Genomic DNA, 19,073 nt, shown 5'->3' on the forward strand with positions numbered 1-19,073 from the left:
CTCTGGATCACATATTGGTTGTTTTCAAGGATATGGTTATTTTGGCTATATGCTCTCCAACAGTCCATCAGAACTCATCAGAATACACTGCACCAAAGTTTGCTACAGGACAGGATTTTAAAATTCATCCTTAACAATACACCTTAAACTGCACAGCTCTCATTACAGCTAAAAACCATCTCCTCTAATCTGCTTTCAGTGAGTCTCCTACAAAAACAGAAGTCTCCTTTTTTGAAAATCTACCAGCACCTAACACAGCGTGAATTGTAAAAATGAGACTCTGGTCATTCAGAGAATAAACGCTAGCATCTTCCTATGGTTTGTGCATGGTATTTTGAATACCACATGATGAAATGACATTCTTTATTTGCCCCTCTCCTGACAGCACACAGCACCGGGCAGTTTGGCAGAGGCTCCTGCTTGCTTTCTTTGATGGCTGCTGGTGATGACAGTTAATTCAGAGCTTTGTGAAAAAGAATGGACAGTAAAATACTATTGAAAATGATTGTATTTACTAATAGCAAATGCAAAATGACCGGCAGAAATGATTATTTTCATCTAGTTGCCACAGCTGCTGTCGCTCCCCTTACTGTCCTGGTTCTGCTGTTGCAAGTGACCATGCTGGGACAGATCCAATAGCTGGTAACATTGCTTCCTTAGAGCTCTACAGCTTTGCTTCCTAGTAATAAAGCTTTCAGTACAGTTTGCTGAAGAGAAGCCTCAGTACCCATAACATGCCCAGACCATCCAGCAGGGCTGTACGATCCCATGGACTGCTTGTAAACTATGGTTACAAAGACTGATGCTATGGAGGCAACACCTCGCATCGCTCAAATCCAGCTAGGAACAAGGCAAGTGGCTTAAACAACAGGCATGTTTTGCTCAGCTAGCTTCATACTATACCTTATGTATTTAGCATCTAGGATGGGTGTACTGAACATGTACATTTAATTAAAATAAAACCTTAACTTTGATACACTCAGAAAATGAGTCCTGTCTCATCCAGGAGATCTCAAGCCCCTTGCTGTTTAGCTTCTATTATACCAACAACCGCCTGCAAATACTTCTCAAGAACATGGAAAGAGTTTTAAGGGATACTTGCATTCCTTAAAAACAGAAGACACACGGAACAACAATTCATAACTCCACTGAACCAGAACCACTCCTTTAAAGTCATCCCAAATCAGCCTTCCCACAGGCCTCGCTTTTAGCTCAGCTTAAACAACTTTGGAGCCAAACAGCAGTTCCCAACAGCAGGCATAAAACACGCTTGAAAACTAGTTACGTATCAAGCTTATAAAATTAGGAAGTAATTTAATACTGCAATTTAGGTTGTGTCCAACTAGTGAGCATTTTACAGTCATTCCTAAAGCAACAGTTCTGAAAATTGAGTGTCCTCCTAAAAGCAGCTGCAGCTGTACTCTCGAGGCTAAGAAATCAGTAACAACAGCCCTTAATAAAAGCAAAATATCTCTAAACCTCCTTTCTGTTAAGCACCAAACACTGCGCAAAGCCCTGGAGGGCAGACTGTGTGTAGGTGCAGGGGCTGAAAGCTCAGTGCTGCGGCAGCGCGGGCAGCCCAGCAAGGGCACAGCAAAGCCACGGAACACAAAGCGATCGATGGGAGTGCTGGCTGCTTCTTTCCAACAATTTAGGGCCATTCTTTTTAATTAAATACAGATGCCTTTTCACGTTTCAGAAAATTAATCACTTTTGGCATTTATTAGTTATTCATTTCTGTTTAAAGCATGTTTTATAATTCATTAAACCACCACAAAAATTAAATTCTTCACAGCCCAAGGCCCAAAATACGCTTAAGTAAGAAAATTAAGCACAGTAATAACTTGCGAAGAATCCTGAAATATTCATTCGGCCCGCAGCACTCCCAATGTTTATCCGTGACGATGAACTTGACGCCGCACCCCCGTTGCGCTCGGCAGCCCCGCTCGGCGCGCAGCTCAGGTGGAAACGAGGGCAGCAGCCAAGGGGACGAGCGGCCGCCCCGCCACGCGGCACTGCCGCCATCTGGCGGCCGTTACACACGGCGATTCACACACGGCGGTGCGGCGCCTCAGCGCTGCGACCGTAGAGCGGAGCGCTGATGTTGCGGAAGCACAGCGCGCGTGAAGGGGGAAATAGCAAGCTACTTTCTTTGCAGTCGCCTGTACTTTGGACACTTAGGAAAGCATCTTCCTTAAGACAGCCGCGTGCAGGCAGCGCAGACGCCGCAGACGAGGAGCGGTGCACGACGGCAGCTCTCGGTTCAGCGGAGCCGTGCCTTCCCCGCTTACCTCTGCCCGCACGGCCCCGCACTGAGCTCACAAACACGCATTTCGGTTTTCTCAGCATTCTGGTGCCTCAGTGTCCAGCACCGTGCTAGCTGTGACGCCAGCTTCCGTGGCCATATAAAGAAACTACTCAGCTAAAGCAAGCTCATATCTTAAGTGCTTCTGAGAGCTTCTTCCCCATTATCCTTCTACCCCATAAGGGAAAGAAGTAGGAAGGCACCTTACACAGTCATAAAGCTTCAGATGAGTCACAGGTAGGACTGAGCTCTTTTCTGAGAACCAGTGCTTGTAAGAAAGCAAAACAATACACAACGTGCCTATTTAATTGCAACCCTAGATCTCATCAGCAGTCCAGGTTTTTGTCCAGGTTTTTCTTCATGCAGGCCTTGTCTCTTTCCCCAGCAGCAGCCAGTGCCCAGTAAGCGTGCAAGGAACTCACAGCCTGGGGGTTTGGGATCTCTCACTATTGTGCTGTGATGGGGAATATTTGCTGCACAGTGAACTGTTCTACCACCTATAGTGAGGGCATCACTGCTGGGCTATGCAGCGATAGCTCATCTATAGCAGAAAAGAATGTTAGCAGACAGAGCTTTCTACTACAGCTTTTTATGACCTCACGTGGTAAATGCTGATGCACTTATTTGACTGCCTGTGCAGGTCACTGCTTTTAATTTGACTGCTCTCACTTGCACTCTAAATGCCCGTACCTGGAAAGAAAATGATTTCCTCTTTTGCATATAGTCAAAGCTGAATACCTGAAAAACATATGGAAGGTAGATCATCCCACCCTAAATTAATACATCAATCCTATCAATAAATGTATGTTTATTGAAAGTGTGGCATAAAACACTTTGCTGTGAATATAAATTTATAAACAGCTCTTGATGTGAGGCTCTTGGCAGGGCTTACCAAATAACACAATTCACAGTACATTTGATTTACTACGTGTGCTCATTAATTTTTTATATCACTTTTTAAAAAAGTTGTTGAACTTTCAAATCATAAGTGATCATTTTTGTCAATTATAAAAATCATGAATCTGCAACTTTTTCACTCCAGTACTCGAGAAACTGTCAGCTATTTAAAACTGCACCTTTATCATTATTCACAAAGTCTAGCAAAAATAAATACAATTTTGAGGTTGTCTTTGGCATGTTGGAATTCAAGGCAATTGTATCTTTTAGCAGCACAGTGCAAAGAAAAACAACATACCATACAATGCACTACTAGATTCAGCCTTACAAAGAGAAGAGAACGTAGTACAATGCAAACTTTAATGTCAATATATACAGAGCTTTAAAGAAAACTTTTAAAATTAAATGAAATAAATACAATATGATACAAAATCCACAATATGCTCAGAGAAAGAAATGACAGTTACAATATCTGATAACGGGGACCTTTTGTATAGTTTCATCTTTTAAGTACCTCAGAGAGCATGTGATTCATTGCACACCATTTTCAATTAATGCCCTTTCATATATTGAGATTTATAGCCAGTCACGTGCCAGAATAGTTTTTAGCTCTAATCAGAGTATCAGTGCAAGATGCCAAAGTGCTTGGGATATTATGACAACACAATTACTTAGCCAATGCTGCTTATAAGCTTAATGCAAAACACACAAAATAAGAACATTTTGTCCTGCAAAGGAGATCCACCTTGAGCATTTTTAGTTCTCACACACACACACACAAAAAACCCAAACCAGGATCCCATGTTTTTCAAACTCATTACTGGTAGTAAGCTATCTCCCAAATCTTAACCATTAAAGACCATTTAAAGCTTTCAAAAAAAAAAAGTTGCTTTCTTTACATAGAAAAAAATCTCAAGAAAGCCAGTCACTGACTAATTGGAGAAGGGACTTCTAGTTACATAAGTTACTACAATATTCAAGTCAACTACAGCTATACCCTAGGATTTTATTTTCTTTAACTTGCTTTCATTCTTTTATTCCCAAAGGAAAATATAGGCATAATAACAAATTAATTCAGGGGAGTACATTTAAGAAAAGACACTGAGAATATGTAACTAACAAGGCATTGATGCAGAAGGATGGTACACAACAGCAGTGTACGTACGTTACCTGCAGGCACCAGTATGTACTCAAGAAAACTGAGCGAGCTGTCATGGAGCAGCGTTAAAAAAAAGAAAAGAGCTCTGATAGCATTACATAAGGACTCATAATAACTTAAGAAACCATTTGAAAACTTTATGAGAAACCTGCTCCTCCCTTCCCTCCCACAAACGTTAGCAAAGTTTTGGACTAGATAGGTCTAAAAAACTTAAGTGCTACACAAGAACGTGAACTCCCCTTAATTGCATTGATGTTCTATTCTAATTGCATTGATACAAACCAATATGCTTGCTATATTACTGTCTATTTAACTCAATCCTCCAAGATCCCCAGCTTTTTCAATTGCAACATTTGAGGGCAGAGAGAGATGTGTCACTGCACATGACCAGTGCATATTGCAAGTAACTTCCAACTGTTGAAGCGGCTAGATGCAATTTTAACTACTCGACATCTCAGTTGATTTCTCCAATGCATACATGAAAGTTAGCTTTGGAAAGTGAATTAAAATATGGAAGACCACTCAAGCTCTACATGAGTGATGTGTGTGAGGTTTTGGATGCCTTCTCTGAATGCTAGAATAACTTTTAAAACCATAGAACATTGGCCTCAGCTAGATAGTATGCTTAGACCACCTGCTTAGGCTTTTTACAGGGTCAGAAACAATTTAGTAGTTTCAGGCATAACAGGAAAATATACACCATGCTAACAACAGCATTTAGGCAAGCCACAGAACAGTGGCTTAAATCAATCTGCCCATGCTGATTCTCTCTGGTTTGGGCATTCTTCATTGTGCACCACTGGTGGACGTTGATGCCACTGCACAGCTTTTGAACACAATATAGGAATACAACAGAGTTCCTCACTTTTCATCAAAAGGAAAACTGAAGATAACTGCAATATTGAAGGGGTGAGGTGAAGAGAAGCAGGTACATCAGGTACGTGCTCCAGCTACAGTTTATTTCTGAGGGTTATCTACTCCCTTCAGCAAGAACTGTATCAGACTCTGTGCTCTTGAGATCTAGTACTTAACTGTTATTATCAAAGCCAGAGTAGAAGTTATCTTGCTGGCAGAAAGACACCACACCCAAAATATACGATCACTTGATAGTAATTAGTTCTCCAGAAATTCTTTTAAGTAATATCCTTTTTTTTTTTTTATAAAAAATAAAAAATGTCACTCTTTTACAAAGTCTGTATTAGATCATAAATAGCTTGTAATCTTGAACTGTGCAGAGACCATACAAAACGTTACTGACCTTTCACTCCAAGAGCATGTTCAAGTGTTATTCCATTTCACACTGAACTGACAATGCAGTCTGTTTATGAGCATTAGTAATTGAACCAAAGTTTGAAAAGTATGAAAAATTCCAGAAGAAATATCAAAATTAAACTCTCTTGTATCCCTGCATACCTGACATTTCAAAACTGATATGCTAAAATATTCACAGCAAGTTCCCTTCCCCCTCCCCCCAAAAAATGATTTAAGGATTAAAATCAGCATACTAGAGCACACAGGTCTCATTAAATACAACAAAGATGTTTCTCCACATGATTCCGTTGTGATAAGACAAGTTTGCAATGCTGTAGTCACTACTCCTGGGGCAAAAGCAAGGTTTTACTTTTAGCACTACAGGCTAGTAATGATTTAAAAAAACAAAAAAAAAAAACCAAAAAAAACCTAGAAAGGAGAACCTTACAGATGTTTAAAAATCTTTGCTAAGAATTGGAATATCAACCTCATTTGCACGTTCTTCCTCTTACCACCTTTGTTTTGCACATTGAGAAGAACTTAAATTATCTTCAGCTGCTTACAACTGCTTTTGTGCAAAATGCTTTTAAGGTGCTTATAATGCGGTGCTTCTAAGCAAGCTAAAAGAAAATGCCAATATAAACACTGTTAAATGATTAATGAATAAAGCCATTAAAGACCAGCTGCTACCTTGCAGGAAAGCTGAAGACGATTCAAATTTGACATTTGTGTTCCATTCCTTGTATTACCCTCTAGACAAACAGTTGTTACTATTGTGTTTCAACCCATAATATACCTGGGCCTCAGCCAAAACAACTTATTTCTACCACTATTCTTCCCCTTCATAGTGTCAACTCAGATTTTTTTTCTGGTAGTCATATGTAAATTTGCAGACAAAAATTACAGGCTGTAGATGAGAATTTCACATGTATTCTTTTGGACAAAGGTCTCTAATGGAGAAAAGGATCAGCCAATTGCACAAGGGACAGATCCGGAACTAAATAATGAACCTTCCAGGAAGCAGTCATGTTCTTTGATAGCTTTCAAGCATTTCAAACAGGCACCTCAAAATCAGGCACAAATGGCCCCACTAAGCTTCCAACATCAACCAAACGCTCAAGAAATTTGGTATGGGGCATACTCTGCATGATACAAATAGCACACCTATGTCTGCTATATTCATAAAGTCTCAAATCTATGTATACTCATACCTAACAATTGGGCCAGAAGATTTCCATCTTCCCTTACCACATCAGAAGAAAGCAGCTTATCTAATAGTACTTCAATCTCAAGTACTTCACAGGTATAAGCAAAGATCAGCCAGCACCCTTTGCATTTTAAAATCTGAGTTACTATTGTCACTTTTGGAAGTTAGGCCAAAATTTTCCTGAAAGCTTTTTTTCCACTCCCTCCCCCTTTCTGCCATCACAAATGTCTTATAACTGGCTACCAAAGGCGTCTGGAACAAGTAAGTCAACCATGGACAGAAGTGCAATTTTTGGTCACTTGCATTCTCAGATAGTGAATAGTCCAACTGTTGATCAATAATATGCTTCCTAATATTTAAAATTCATACCATCGTACCTCTGTACAATTTTATTGACATAATGTCTACAACATGTGAAAATATTTTAAGCTTATCATCTCTGAATGTATTAATTCCTATTTTACGAGCAGATGCAAGCCAGCACTGGTTTTGAGTCAGAAAACTCCAAGACAATTCTGGCCCTGAGATTTGTTTCCTTTCTATCACAACATCTTTTAGAAAGAGCTGAAGTTGTAACATGAAGACAGACAGGAAGAGTGAGTGCTGGCAAAAGGATATTGTCAGTAACTTGCCCATAACTGTGAAATTTCTGGTCACTATTTTCTTATCTGGGTACACCGCAAGGCTTATTTATTTTTCCCAAGCTACCCCTACAGTTAGGCAAATTGAATTTTGTTTCTGTAGTATTTGTACATGCAGCTAGAGATTCAGGTAAAAGCAACATTCTATAAGATAAACAAATAAATAAAAAAATCCACATGCCAAGTTCGATATAACAAAGTGTCAGTTTGTCTTATGTGCCAAACAAACTTAAGGTTAGTTATATTCAGTGGAAACAACTGCTAAGGAAACAGAACAGTTGTTGTACAGACAGGTATGCAATAATAAAATTTTTTAACAAAACTGGATGACATGATGTTGTAGTACCAATATTATTTCAGTCCTTATTTTTGACAGTTTGTACATGTATTTACCTTCTCCAGCTCAGCACCAGACAACAACGTTCATGGCAATAACCAGAAGTGTTCTTTCTTATAAGAGGCCATTTTTCATAAGTGAACAAATTAAGTTTCCAGGTAAAATGCAAATCCTTACCCATTCCTCTTGTTTATATTTTCACAAACTTAGCAATTACTGGCACCATGCAAACACAGACCTGCCAAATTAGCACTAATGAATTTAATACTGGCACAATACATTAGTCATTTTTTTAATAAAAAGAATGAACAAGTTAATTGATTCAACTTAATTCATTTAAGTGCCCAATTATAAAATTAAAAATTTGTCCTTCAAAACAGGGTTTAAATGCACAAAGAGAAGGAAAAATGTACACTGACACTTTATGTACAACTTGGTCAGTGGCAACGGTCCCCTAAACCTTTTTTTTTTTTTTAAATGAACTCACCAAACCTATACAGAATGCGAAATATTTGCAACAGATCTCTTAAAGGACAGTGTCAAGAAATTCATCATGGTGCACCTGATGTTTAAATTAACCCTAACAGATACAACCTGTAAAATAACACAGTATGAACCTGTGGCATTTTTTTTTTCTTTTTTAAAAAAAGGACTTCTACAGAATTCAAGTAGTGTAGCAGGAAACCATAGATGCCTTTTGATCACAGGTCAGGCAAAGTAAAGCCACTTATTGGATTTTCTCCTTGCTTCTGTTTGCTAAGGTGTCCCAGTGGATCTATAAGTCTGTTGATGTTAGCTTTTTCATGCTCCGTCGCTGAGCTAAACTTGAGGCTGCAACAGGCTCTAACACTGGCTGAAATGTCTTGTGATTCAGTGCAGAATATGTAGCAGCCATGGCTCCCTGGAGAACAGTGAAATAGATAACAAGTTGTAGAAGTTATTTTTAATCACTAAGTAGAATAATTCAATATTAAGTTCATAAAGAGAAAAATAGGATTTATGTCAGATCACATACATTTTCTAAAGTCTGTGTTGAATGAAGAAAAACATTTACTGCTGATTCCTTCAGCAAGGTACATAACGTTGCTGTTCCTTTGCTGTGTATTTATTTATTTAACATTCCTTAAATATAGTGGTTACCTTTTAATATGAGTCAGACTTGGTACCTTCCAAGCAACAAATAGCATCAGTTCATGAAATACAGCCCCTTAAGTGGCTATTCAGGTCCTGACTTATGAACACAACACTACTAAGACTGGCTTTCACAGCTCCTTATTCGATTTTGTTAGATTAAAAAGCAAGCTGTATAAGCTGTTTACAGTAGAACATGCTTGTGTGTTGTAAGTCAGAATCACAGATACAAACTGAACACATAAAACAAGTGCAAAAACTGTAGCTTGATAATTTACTTAGGAAACATGATCTGGTCACAGAAACAAATCCCAGATGTCATCACAGAATACCTGTAGTGGGAAGGAACCCACAAGGACTATTGAGTCCAACTCCTGGCTCCACACAGAATTCAAACCCTATGCCTGAGAGCACTGTCCAACTGCTTCCTCAAGCTCCAGCAGCTTGATGCTGTGCCCACTGCCCTGGGAAGCCTGTCCCAAGGCCTGAATTTCTCAAATAAGAATGACAGGAGATCTGTGGAAATTTCAGATAACTGAGATATCTGGTTCTTGTAGGGCCAAAAGCTACCTTTACCTATGAAAGCACAAGAAGAATGAACAAGTATTTCTTCCCTCACACACAGGTTAAAAAAAATTGTTTGTTTGCTTAAATAACTTAAATGAAGATGTACATACTGGCAAAGAAAAAAACTAAGTTCAAAATCAGTTCTGTCAGTAAACTCTCAAAGTGATACCAAATCATTGCACATCCATTAATTCAAGCAATATACAGTCCTCTGGTTGTTTTACCTTTACTAGATGTGGTGCATCTTGCCTGTTTAGTTGATAATGGGGCAACTGGTCTCTACAGGCTATCCATGAATGTTTTAATACTTGCTCTGCTGTATATCTCTGATGCGGATCTACATGAAGCATATGTGATAACAAGTCCTAAATAAAAATGAAAAAAGATACATGCTATTTAATTAAAACAATTTTAATGTATATTTTAATTATGGCAGTAATAAAAAAAATGTGGCAGGGATTAACACAATACAAACAAAAACATCAGTAGATCATTTTGTGCCCTGACACTACAGAAGTCTGAAAACAATGTGTTGTACTGTAATCAGTTTAACAAAGCAAGCTTTTATTGTAAAGAAACTTGTTTCTGTGCTTTACATTTCAGTTTGTTCATTACTAATATGCTCTATGAAAGACTAGAAATACTGCTAGAATTTAGCAGAAAGATTTTATGGAAGAAAACTATTGGCAGATATCAATCCACATTCACACTACACACCTGGGATCTGCTGACTATGCATTACAGTTGAATTCATATACAGCTACATATTAGCAAAATAATTTTCTTTCAACAAGGTATGTAAAAAGTCAAATAAGAATGGACATTTTTCTTTGTTTAGAGGCACTGGTAGTAAGCTATGAATTCAATGTTGGTCAAAAGGTGAGCTAAACAGGAAAAGCAGAGGAATAAAGACAGGAAGAACTTAAAGAAAACTAAACATGAACAAGCTGACAGGATGTTCCTTTTGTTTAGGCACAAAATATTAAACATTTATGACTATATACAAATTAATTTCTTGTGGATAAGAGAATTAGCAAACAAGTATTCTGAATCACTCCTATTGAAATGCACAAGCTATGCAGTTCCAAAAGATCAGGAAGAGACAGTATTAATGCTAAGATTTATAAAAGGTAAAAAAAAAAATGGTGACTAAGATACCTACAGAGGCAGGCCAACACTAAACCCCTTGAACACATACTGCAATTGTAATTCAGTCTTCAAATAAGAGGACAACATCATAATCAAGCTGATAAAGATTTGCAAGATATTCAAACATACTGAAGTATTAGTTTAATATGTGAAAGTAAAAACAAAAGCAGTGAAGACCTGACAAATTCAACGTTGAACAAGTTAAAAGCGTGAACTGAACCCGTACTATAGCAATAAACATATCAATGCAGAGTAAGTTGCTACTAGAACAAAGATAAATGGAAGAATTACTTTACCATTAAAATACAATTAAAACAAAAAATTAAAATAAAATACAAGTAATGCCATATACATCTGGTTTTGGTCCAATAAAAACGATGACTAACAAGATTAGGAAAGTCTAAATTAGATTAAGATAGATCCCAAGTTAGTGACCTGCAGGAAGTAACAGTGCGTAACTCTCAGGCTTTTACTGTATACCTCTAGTTCAGTTCTCACTAAAAGCTGGTAAATTGAAGGGCTGGCAGCTATCCAATGGGATCCAGGCAGGATAGAATTATGAGCCAGCCAGAACCTTACAAAATTCAACAACAACAAATTCAGAGTCCTCTACCTGGGATGGAAGAAATCCTTGCCAAGTACAAGCTGGGGATTGACTATCTGGGGAACTGCTTTGCTGAAGATGACATGGAGGTCTAGATAGGACAGCAAGCTGAACTACAAGCATGACTCAACATCCAAGAAGTCCAACAGCATCTTGGGTTGAAGCATAATAAGTAGATTGAGGGAGGTAACAGAATTCCTTTACTGAGGCCAAAAGAATTAAGGCTGAGAAAAACTAGGAGATGTTCCACAAAAGATGTTACTTGAAACCAAGAGGAGATTCTTCCTCATTTACACAGTAAAAGCTGCCTGGCCAGGTTGTACAAAAACCTTGGAGGTTTTCAAGATCAGATTTAAGCCCTGAGCTACCTACTCTAAGATGATACTGCTTTTGAACATAGAATCACAGAATTCCTTAGGTTGGAAAAAACCTTCAGAAGAATCAAGTCCAACCAGAACCTAACCATACTGCCCTAATTTTAACAAATCACATCCCTAAGCACCACATCCAAACTGTTTTTAAACACATTCAGGGATGGTGACTCAACCACCTTCCTGAAGAGCCCATTCCAGTGCTTAACACCCTTCTTTACAGAAAGTTTTTCCTGATATCTAAACTTAACCTCCCCTGGCACAACTAGATACCTGCAGACTTTACTGTAATACTGCTGTTAAGAATAGCAAACTACTGCGTTAGCCTAATACATTTGAGTAAGATCAATAGCTGTTCTTTTAAATACCACAAAGTTACAAAGGGGAAAAAAAGCATTAAAAAATTTATACCTTTGCTGCATCAGAAACAGTGTCCCAGTTGCCTCCGCTTAATGAGAATTTTCCACTGCCTATCCGTACCAGGATCTCCTCAGGAGTATCATTAGGACCATTTGCAAATGGAGTATAGCTATTGAAAGGGAGAAACAAAAAACTTCATAGGTAAGAAACTAAGAAATTGATAAAACTTCATAAACCATCCTGAGTAAATATTCCACTGACAGAGATATTACATTCTATCAATACTTAGTTTCAAAGATGAAATGCTACCACATTTTCTTTTGCCCATAATTATAGTTACATTGAATAAATGAGAAATGCAGATTGAAAAGATGCTTTAACTTCTTAACAATGCATTCTAACTGGTGAAGACTTAGAAATTAAACAGAAAGGATTCATAAAAACAAAAAACTATGGTATGCAGTAAGCATTCAAAGCAATTGAAACCCACTAACAGAAAGACTAGTGAGGCTAGAGTAATTGTGTTGGGAATGTGTGTACATTTAGACACAGAGCAAAACATGCACATATCTCCATGGCAAAACTGCAAGAATATTTTTGATTAAAAAAAACAAAAAGCACCAACACTAAAAGTTAGTAAGGCTTACACTACAAGATCATTGGGTTTTGATTTTTTTTTTTTTAATAACTTACTGGATTTCTGTAAATTCAGGTTATTTTCCTAAAATTCCTACTGTGAAGAATTCAAAAAACACCTGAATGACTTAAATACACACCTTATGCAAATATCAGAAGTATTATAATGCTTTGGCATCTTCTATGATCACAGGCTAATACGAAGTTAGTTTTAATAATAACAGTCAAATGTTACCCAGATTAATTATATTTTAATACCTCTTAGATTTCAAATCAGCAAGATGAAGTAATAAAACTTAATGCATCACGTCTTAGCACTTTGAAAGCTCTACATAGAAGAAAGGTCAACCAGCATCATCAGCAAATGTTTAGGAAGACTCCCAGCCGGGTTAATTCTGGTACTTCAAATGATATAATTAAGGGGAACAAAAAAGAAAGCTAGGAAATCAGGCTGGACTGTTCTTCTCCTATTCTTGTTACCTGCCATATCTTCTTGTTCAGACAATGTTTCTTAACTTCACAGGCAGCATACTGCCCAAGATCTGCATGGTTGCACATCAGTCATGCAGTGAGCTGAGCTTGATGACAAAAACCATAGTGGTAGTAGTGATTTTACACAGAAAAGCACAATATGATGAAGAACAGTTCCCAATAGATATTTATCTGTATAACAAAACTTATTTTTTATACCTATCAGAAGAGAATTCCTTAGCAAGTTTATAAAAGTTATTAGTTTAAGTGCTTTATAGTGCTTAATGAATGTTTAGAATTAAAAGTTTACAAGTCAGAGAATTCTGTAAAAGGGTCATGAGCCAAGCTTGCAGAAGACGACACATGAGTTGACTACAAGGGCACTACGGTAGGCAAAAGAAGGGACAGAAGGATTAAAAACAGAAACTAGACATACTTTTACAGACTAAATTATCTCATAAACTAGAGCAAGTCTTTGGCATCCTCTGGCCATGTACTAGGAAAGAAAGAAGTCCTGAAACTAACTATAAGATAAACCTAGTTTCTGTATGCCTTTAACTCACAGCTTCCAGCTCCACTTGAGTGTTTTTCGTTCTGCATTCAAATCAGTGAAGCAATCTCTTAAAATTTTAATAGAAGCAGGGATTTGTGCAGCATGCTGAAGTTATAGGTAAGAAAAAAACCCTAATATTTCCTCACCCTGCCAACATTGTGTAAAGGAGAACACCCAAGCTCCATATGTCACAAGCAGCGTCATATCCCTGCCGCATGAGAACCTTGGGGGAAAAAAAGAAGTGTTGAGACTTTCCATTTATGAAAAACAACAAGAAAAAGCCCCCACATGCAACCCCAAACCACTACCACTACACACACAAGCTATGGATGGATAAGTCAGTCCCAGTATAGGTTGAAGTTTCATCATTAGTTGTTCTATATACAAGTTACAGTTACTATCTACAATATTTCTTGTTTCCAGAAAATTATCTTAAGATTCAAATCCATCCTTATTTCCTGAAGGTAAATCCTTTTAAAGTTAACCTTTTTAAAGCAGGCTTATTATAAACATATAAGTACTTAATAAAGTCTGGTGCATAACTATAAGGAAAACTAGCAGTTTTTTGTGTTGTTTTTTTTTTTTTTTTTGTAACTATTTAGAAGTGTTGGGTTTTTTTAAAATTATTATTATTTTTTTTAAAGTAAGTTGATGCATCAAAAACAGCACAGAAGACACATGGCAGTTTAAGATACCTCTGGTGCCACAAAGTTTGCAGTATAGCACGGAGTTAGAAGTAGCCCATTTTCTCCTCGAAGTTGTTTTGCAAATCCAAAATCACAAATCCTGATAGAATCAGCATTATTTGAATCATCCATATATAAAATATTACTAGGTTTAAGGTCTCGATGCACTACCTTTAAACAAGAAATTTTAAAAGCCATCATTTAGATGACAAACAAACACATGGACGTGCAGTTTTGTTATTTATAAAATACATTAGCACACCTATTAACACTTCTACACTATTATCCAAGTTTCAAGTAACAAAAATTTTGTTTAAATTAAACTGAAAGCCTACTGGCTCATATTGCAAATGGAATTAACAGAACCAACTTGCAAACAAGCATAAGTGAACAACTATTGTCTGTTTCATTATCTGTAAAAGTTAAAAAGGCTTGCAGAATAATAATAGGTAGGATGGGTTGCTAATTATTTCTTTTTAAAAAAAATAAAACAAGTCTTCCTTTCTGCCATAAGAAAAGCACATAAGATGTGTTTGTTAATTCAAAGCAACGTGAACGAAGCTGTGACAAAAGAGATCACTCACTCCTTGGCAGTGCAGGTAGTCCACAGTCTTAGTGATAGTATATAATACAGCACTAGCCTCTCGTTCTGAGAAGAACTTTTGTCTAAGAATTCGATCAAGCAGCTCTCCTCCCTTCATCAGCTCAGTGACGAGGTATATGAATCTACCATCATCATACACCTGAAGTTGAGCAAGCACATATACACACACATTCAACTATGTCATCTGTAATTACAGATCCTGAAAAATCTGGAAATTATAGACTATACTGCGCAAACAGCAAGGACTGTCAAATTTCAATCCATAATTCAAAAGCTTTAAAGTCTGAAGAATAAAGCAACCCTATATGTTATTCTGTGAGAAGTTGAGATAATAAATCATTAAATCATGACTTAGAATAATATCTCCTCAGTCTAGGAACTTCTGTCTGTAAGAGCTCTACCATTTCCTACTCCTTTTCCCCCTCCCATAGATGGTTTTTTAAACTGCTGACACTTTGCATACACGACACATGCAATTGTATTTTCAGATTCAATTACCAAGACATATTTGAAATAAGAAAAATATGACTTTTAACAGGTACATCATTTCTCATTTTAAGTTCATTAAACAGAAAATATCAGTATCCAGACAATTTAAAAAGAAACAATTATTATACAGACAGATCAATACATATATTTCGCTATGTAGAAAAAGTTTATAAGCCCCAATAAACTCCCTATATCTATGTTTATTTATTGTATATTTTGTAACAAAGTAAGAGACAAAGGTACCTACATCCTTTAAAGTTATAATGTTTGGATGCTGTCCGTAACGCATGAGAATCTCAATTTCTTCTGAGGGATCCCTCTTGCTTTTATCAATTATCTGAAAAATAAAAGTAACAAAAAAAAATCTTGGCAAGTTTCAAAAATTGCAAGAGCTTAATGCTTATTTATAGTGATTAATTTCATCTTCCAGCTTCACATCTCTGTTTACTCAGTTCTTGTTCCATCTCCGCTACCAGTTAAGGTTTGTATCATTGTCTATTCTGCTCCAGTGGGCAAAGAAGCTGACTTAACTGTCTGAAGCATCACTTCCCTGCAGCCTAGCCCCAACCTTGTAGATCTCACCTAGTTTACTTCAGATGTGTTCCTCACAATACAACATTCTCAAGCTTCAAAGCTATAACTTCAAAAGCCAATTCCTCAATGCCACAACTTCACCAACAAAAAGAACTATAGAAGCCTATATATGCAATTTCACTTAATGAAGAACACTCATTGTTCACAGTATACTAACAGCTACAGGAACTGGAGAACCGGCATTTAAATTAATGTCTGCTACAAAAGAAGGCAGTGAAGTCTATTCAAAATACCTTTACAGCAAACTCCATATTGGTAGCTATGTGCACACATCGCTTGCAAACAGAGTAGGAACCAACACCGATATCCTCCTTCAGTTCATATACGTCAGTGAACTGCGCACTGTTCCCATGAAGTTGCTTTAGAAACAAACACATACAAGCCGTCATCTAGAACTCTTTGTAACAGTACTATTTTCAACAGCAAAGGTTTTTTTGTTTTGTCTTTTTTGTTTTATTTATTTATTTTTAAGCTTGCCAGTGCTTTCTTTTGAATACTCAAACCAGAAAGATTCTCCTCCCCACATCCCCAATTCTGGAGTTAAAATAGGCATTATTAAAATGATTCAACAGAATATTTTATAATAGACTCCACAACATAAAATAACAGACTGCAAATGTTAGGTTCTGGAATTTGAAAAAAGTTTACAAAAAAAAAAATTTTACCTGTACTATTGGCAGTATGTTGGTGAGTGGTGATATTTTATGATCTTCTACAGTAGTTGTTGCAACAAAACTAAATCCTTTAAAGAGCTGATGTGCATTCGCACTAGGTGGAACTCCTGGAGAATCTAGTTGCATACACATTTGATTAGCAGGACTAAAAATTAAAGCTACTTTTGACTGTTTGCATGTTAGGAGAAAGATTGAGGAAAGGAAAACAAAAGTAGCACTATGCATTGAATAAGACTCCTATCCTGTTATCTGCCTTGGTTTTTGTCTTTTTTCCTTTCTTTCAGCAAACTAAAGGAAAGGGAAGCCTGGACACATTTAAGATGAAATTAACAGCTATTCTCATTATAACAGAGCTGGTCTTGCCTTCCACCTTCCTTGTCATCACATCTAGAGAAACAGTAATTAAAGGAAAGAACAAAAAAAAAAAATACTATGTTAATAATAAATGCTACAGTGACTTAAGAAGGTATTGAGTTTACTTTTATTTTACATCATGAAATTCATCTCACCAGCTCCAATCTCCTAATTTAGCACACACCACATTAAAAAATTTTATTTGACCCCTATAAACCCATAACACTCACCAACTTAAAAAACAGTAGACGCATATTTACCTTTTGGTGTTTTTGCTGTGAATTCTGGATCAAAACAAAAGGTATCTTCTGGTTTTCCAGAAGCAGGTTTAAACGGGGGTTGAATTTCTCTTCTGAACAGTTTCTGTAGTAGGATGACAAAAGTCATAATTAAGAGTAAATGAAACTTTGGTTGCTGTAATTTCACCAAGCTAAAGGCAACTCAAGCATCACCTTGTATTAGAACAGTTTTCTGAAAGAGTGAATAATACAGTAATCAGAAAAAGCACGTACACATGCAAAAATGAAGTTATATTTATACGTCTTCAGTTTGAAACATTATGGAAACATTACTCAGCAAGTCAAACAATACTTCTTTTCTTGCTCTTCTGAATCTGTTTTGTCTACCAAGTCTGCATTTTTCAAACTAGGGCAGCAGGCTGCCGCTTATCCCCTACTTCTCTCGCTTATTCAGATGAACGGTCACAGCGCATCTTCCATCTTCATCTCAGATCTAGTTCATTGCCATTTCACACAGTTGCTACCATCCCAAAATATCCAAACTGGAAAGATGTGGGATACAGTCTTTGCTTTTGTCTTGGACCCAGAATAGAAGCAGCTCTGACAAGTGACAGATATATTCCTTTTAGCAAGGTACTGCCAATTCCCAAAGCAACTATTCCAGGTTTTTCCTGACCTACTCAACTAAGCCTAAATGAGAGAAAGAAAAGGCTCCTCATCTTCTTCTTGTTCACTCAATAGGCTTTAGAAAAAATGCTTTGCCAAAGGATAACAAACCAGCAATGTAAGTCTAGTTTACAGTTACAGAAAATTTCACATTAAATGATGTCAAAACCCCATGCGAGGCTCAGGAAGTTCTGAGAACGTTTTTTTCTTGGCATTTGTCTTGCACTGTCAGACCTCTCTGCAGGTAATATTTCAGTAACGAACGTACTTCCCCCAGCCAAAACCAGGAATATACAAGAAAGAGAGACCTGTACTCATCCCAAAGAAAATGAAATAAAACACAGAAGTGTTCATCAATACCACCATAGCCAAATAAATACAAGAGTTAGAACAGCAGAGTTTTTGAATTTGCTTGCTTGTGTTTATTTCCAGCTCAGCCCTCTCCAAAAAACACTAGCTAACTTAAGACCATATTAAAACAGCCTTCTCTCACTAAGTACATTCACATACAATACTCCCATTACTTAAAACTCTGCTTGCTAATCTGGACTCTCCATGGAGATGCTGCATAAGCACAGCTAGAAAGCCAACTTCTCAGAAGTAAATAAAAGAGAAGGACAATGACAATAGGCTTTAAAACAGTTAAGCACAGTATTGACTAGCATTGCAGGTAGCCTAGTCAGCACAGCTACTGTTCCATCTACCCTTTCAAAGGCATTATAGTAAAGGAGTGTTTACAGAGTAGCTTCACTTGTTGCGAATGTTTCTGGGCAACACATCTAAAAAAGGCATCACATCAAGGTGATAAAAACATAAGAAAGCAGCCATGAACTCAAGACAGTAATCTGATCAACTCAGAGCACCACAATCAATACTTCAACTGCGTGGAATATGACTAGTCAGACCGCAGTGTGCTACAGCTAACTACAGTCAAACCAAAGAAAACGACAGTCACAGTGAGGTTCCGTGCCTGGCACAGAAGGCATGAGACGTGCTTCAACTGGATGGACACTTATTCCAGAGAATGATTCTTGCACACAGTGAATGCCAACACCCTCTCTACCAAGTACAGATGTTGTAAGAGACAGTTTAAAATTCAGAATGTTGCAACTTTAATTACTGAACAAT

The 19,073-nt window shown here is 37.2% G+C and overlaps 1 protein-coding gene across 5 annotated transcripts in view; it reads right to left on the reverse strand.

Annotated features, from left to right (window-relative positions):
- Positions 1–3,096: 3,096 nt before the first annotated feature.
- The window catches only part of RPS6KA6 (ribosomal protein S6 kinase A6), a 40,040-nt gene continuing 24,063 nt past the window's right edge, over positions 3,097–19,073 (reverse strand). For all 5 annotated transcript variants that reach the window (XM_052673095.1, XM_052673098.1, XM_052673097.1 and 2 more), the window contains exons 13-22: positions 17,301–17,403; positions 16,678–16,802; positions 16,246–16,371; positions 15,666–15,755; positions 14,910–15,068; positions 14,335–14,496; positions 13,786–13,862; positions 12,031–12,148; positions 9,720–9,860; positions 3,097–8,698 (exon numbers count right to left, since the gene is read on the reverse strand). In XM_052673095.1, coding sequence (XP_052529055.1) covers positions 8,573–8,698; positions 9,720–9,860; positions 12,031–12,148; positions 13,786–13,862; positions 14,335–14,496; positions 14,910–15,068; positions 15,666–15,755; positions 16,246–16,371; positions 16,678–16,802; positions 17,301–17,403 — 1,227 coding nt within the window. In that variant the 3' untranslated portion in view covers positions 3,097–8,572. The remainder of the gene's footprint in view (positions 8,699–9,719; positions 9,861–12,030; positions 12,149–13,785; positions 13,863–14,334; positions 14,497–14,909; positions 15,069–15,665; positions 15,756–16,245; positions 16,372–16,677; positions 16,803–17,300; positions 17,404–19,073) is intronic.

Source organism: Tympanuchus pallidicinctus, unplaced genomic scaffold, assembly GCF_026119805.1.
Source record: "Tympanuchus pallidicinctus isolate F22 unplaced genomic scaffold, pur_lepc_1.0 scaffold13, whole genome shotgun sequence".
Lineage (NCBI taxonomy): Eukaryota > Metazoa > Chordata > Aves > Galliformes > Phasianidae > Tympanuchus > Tympanuchus pallidicinctus.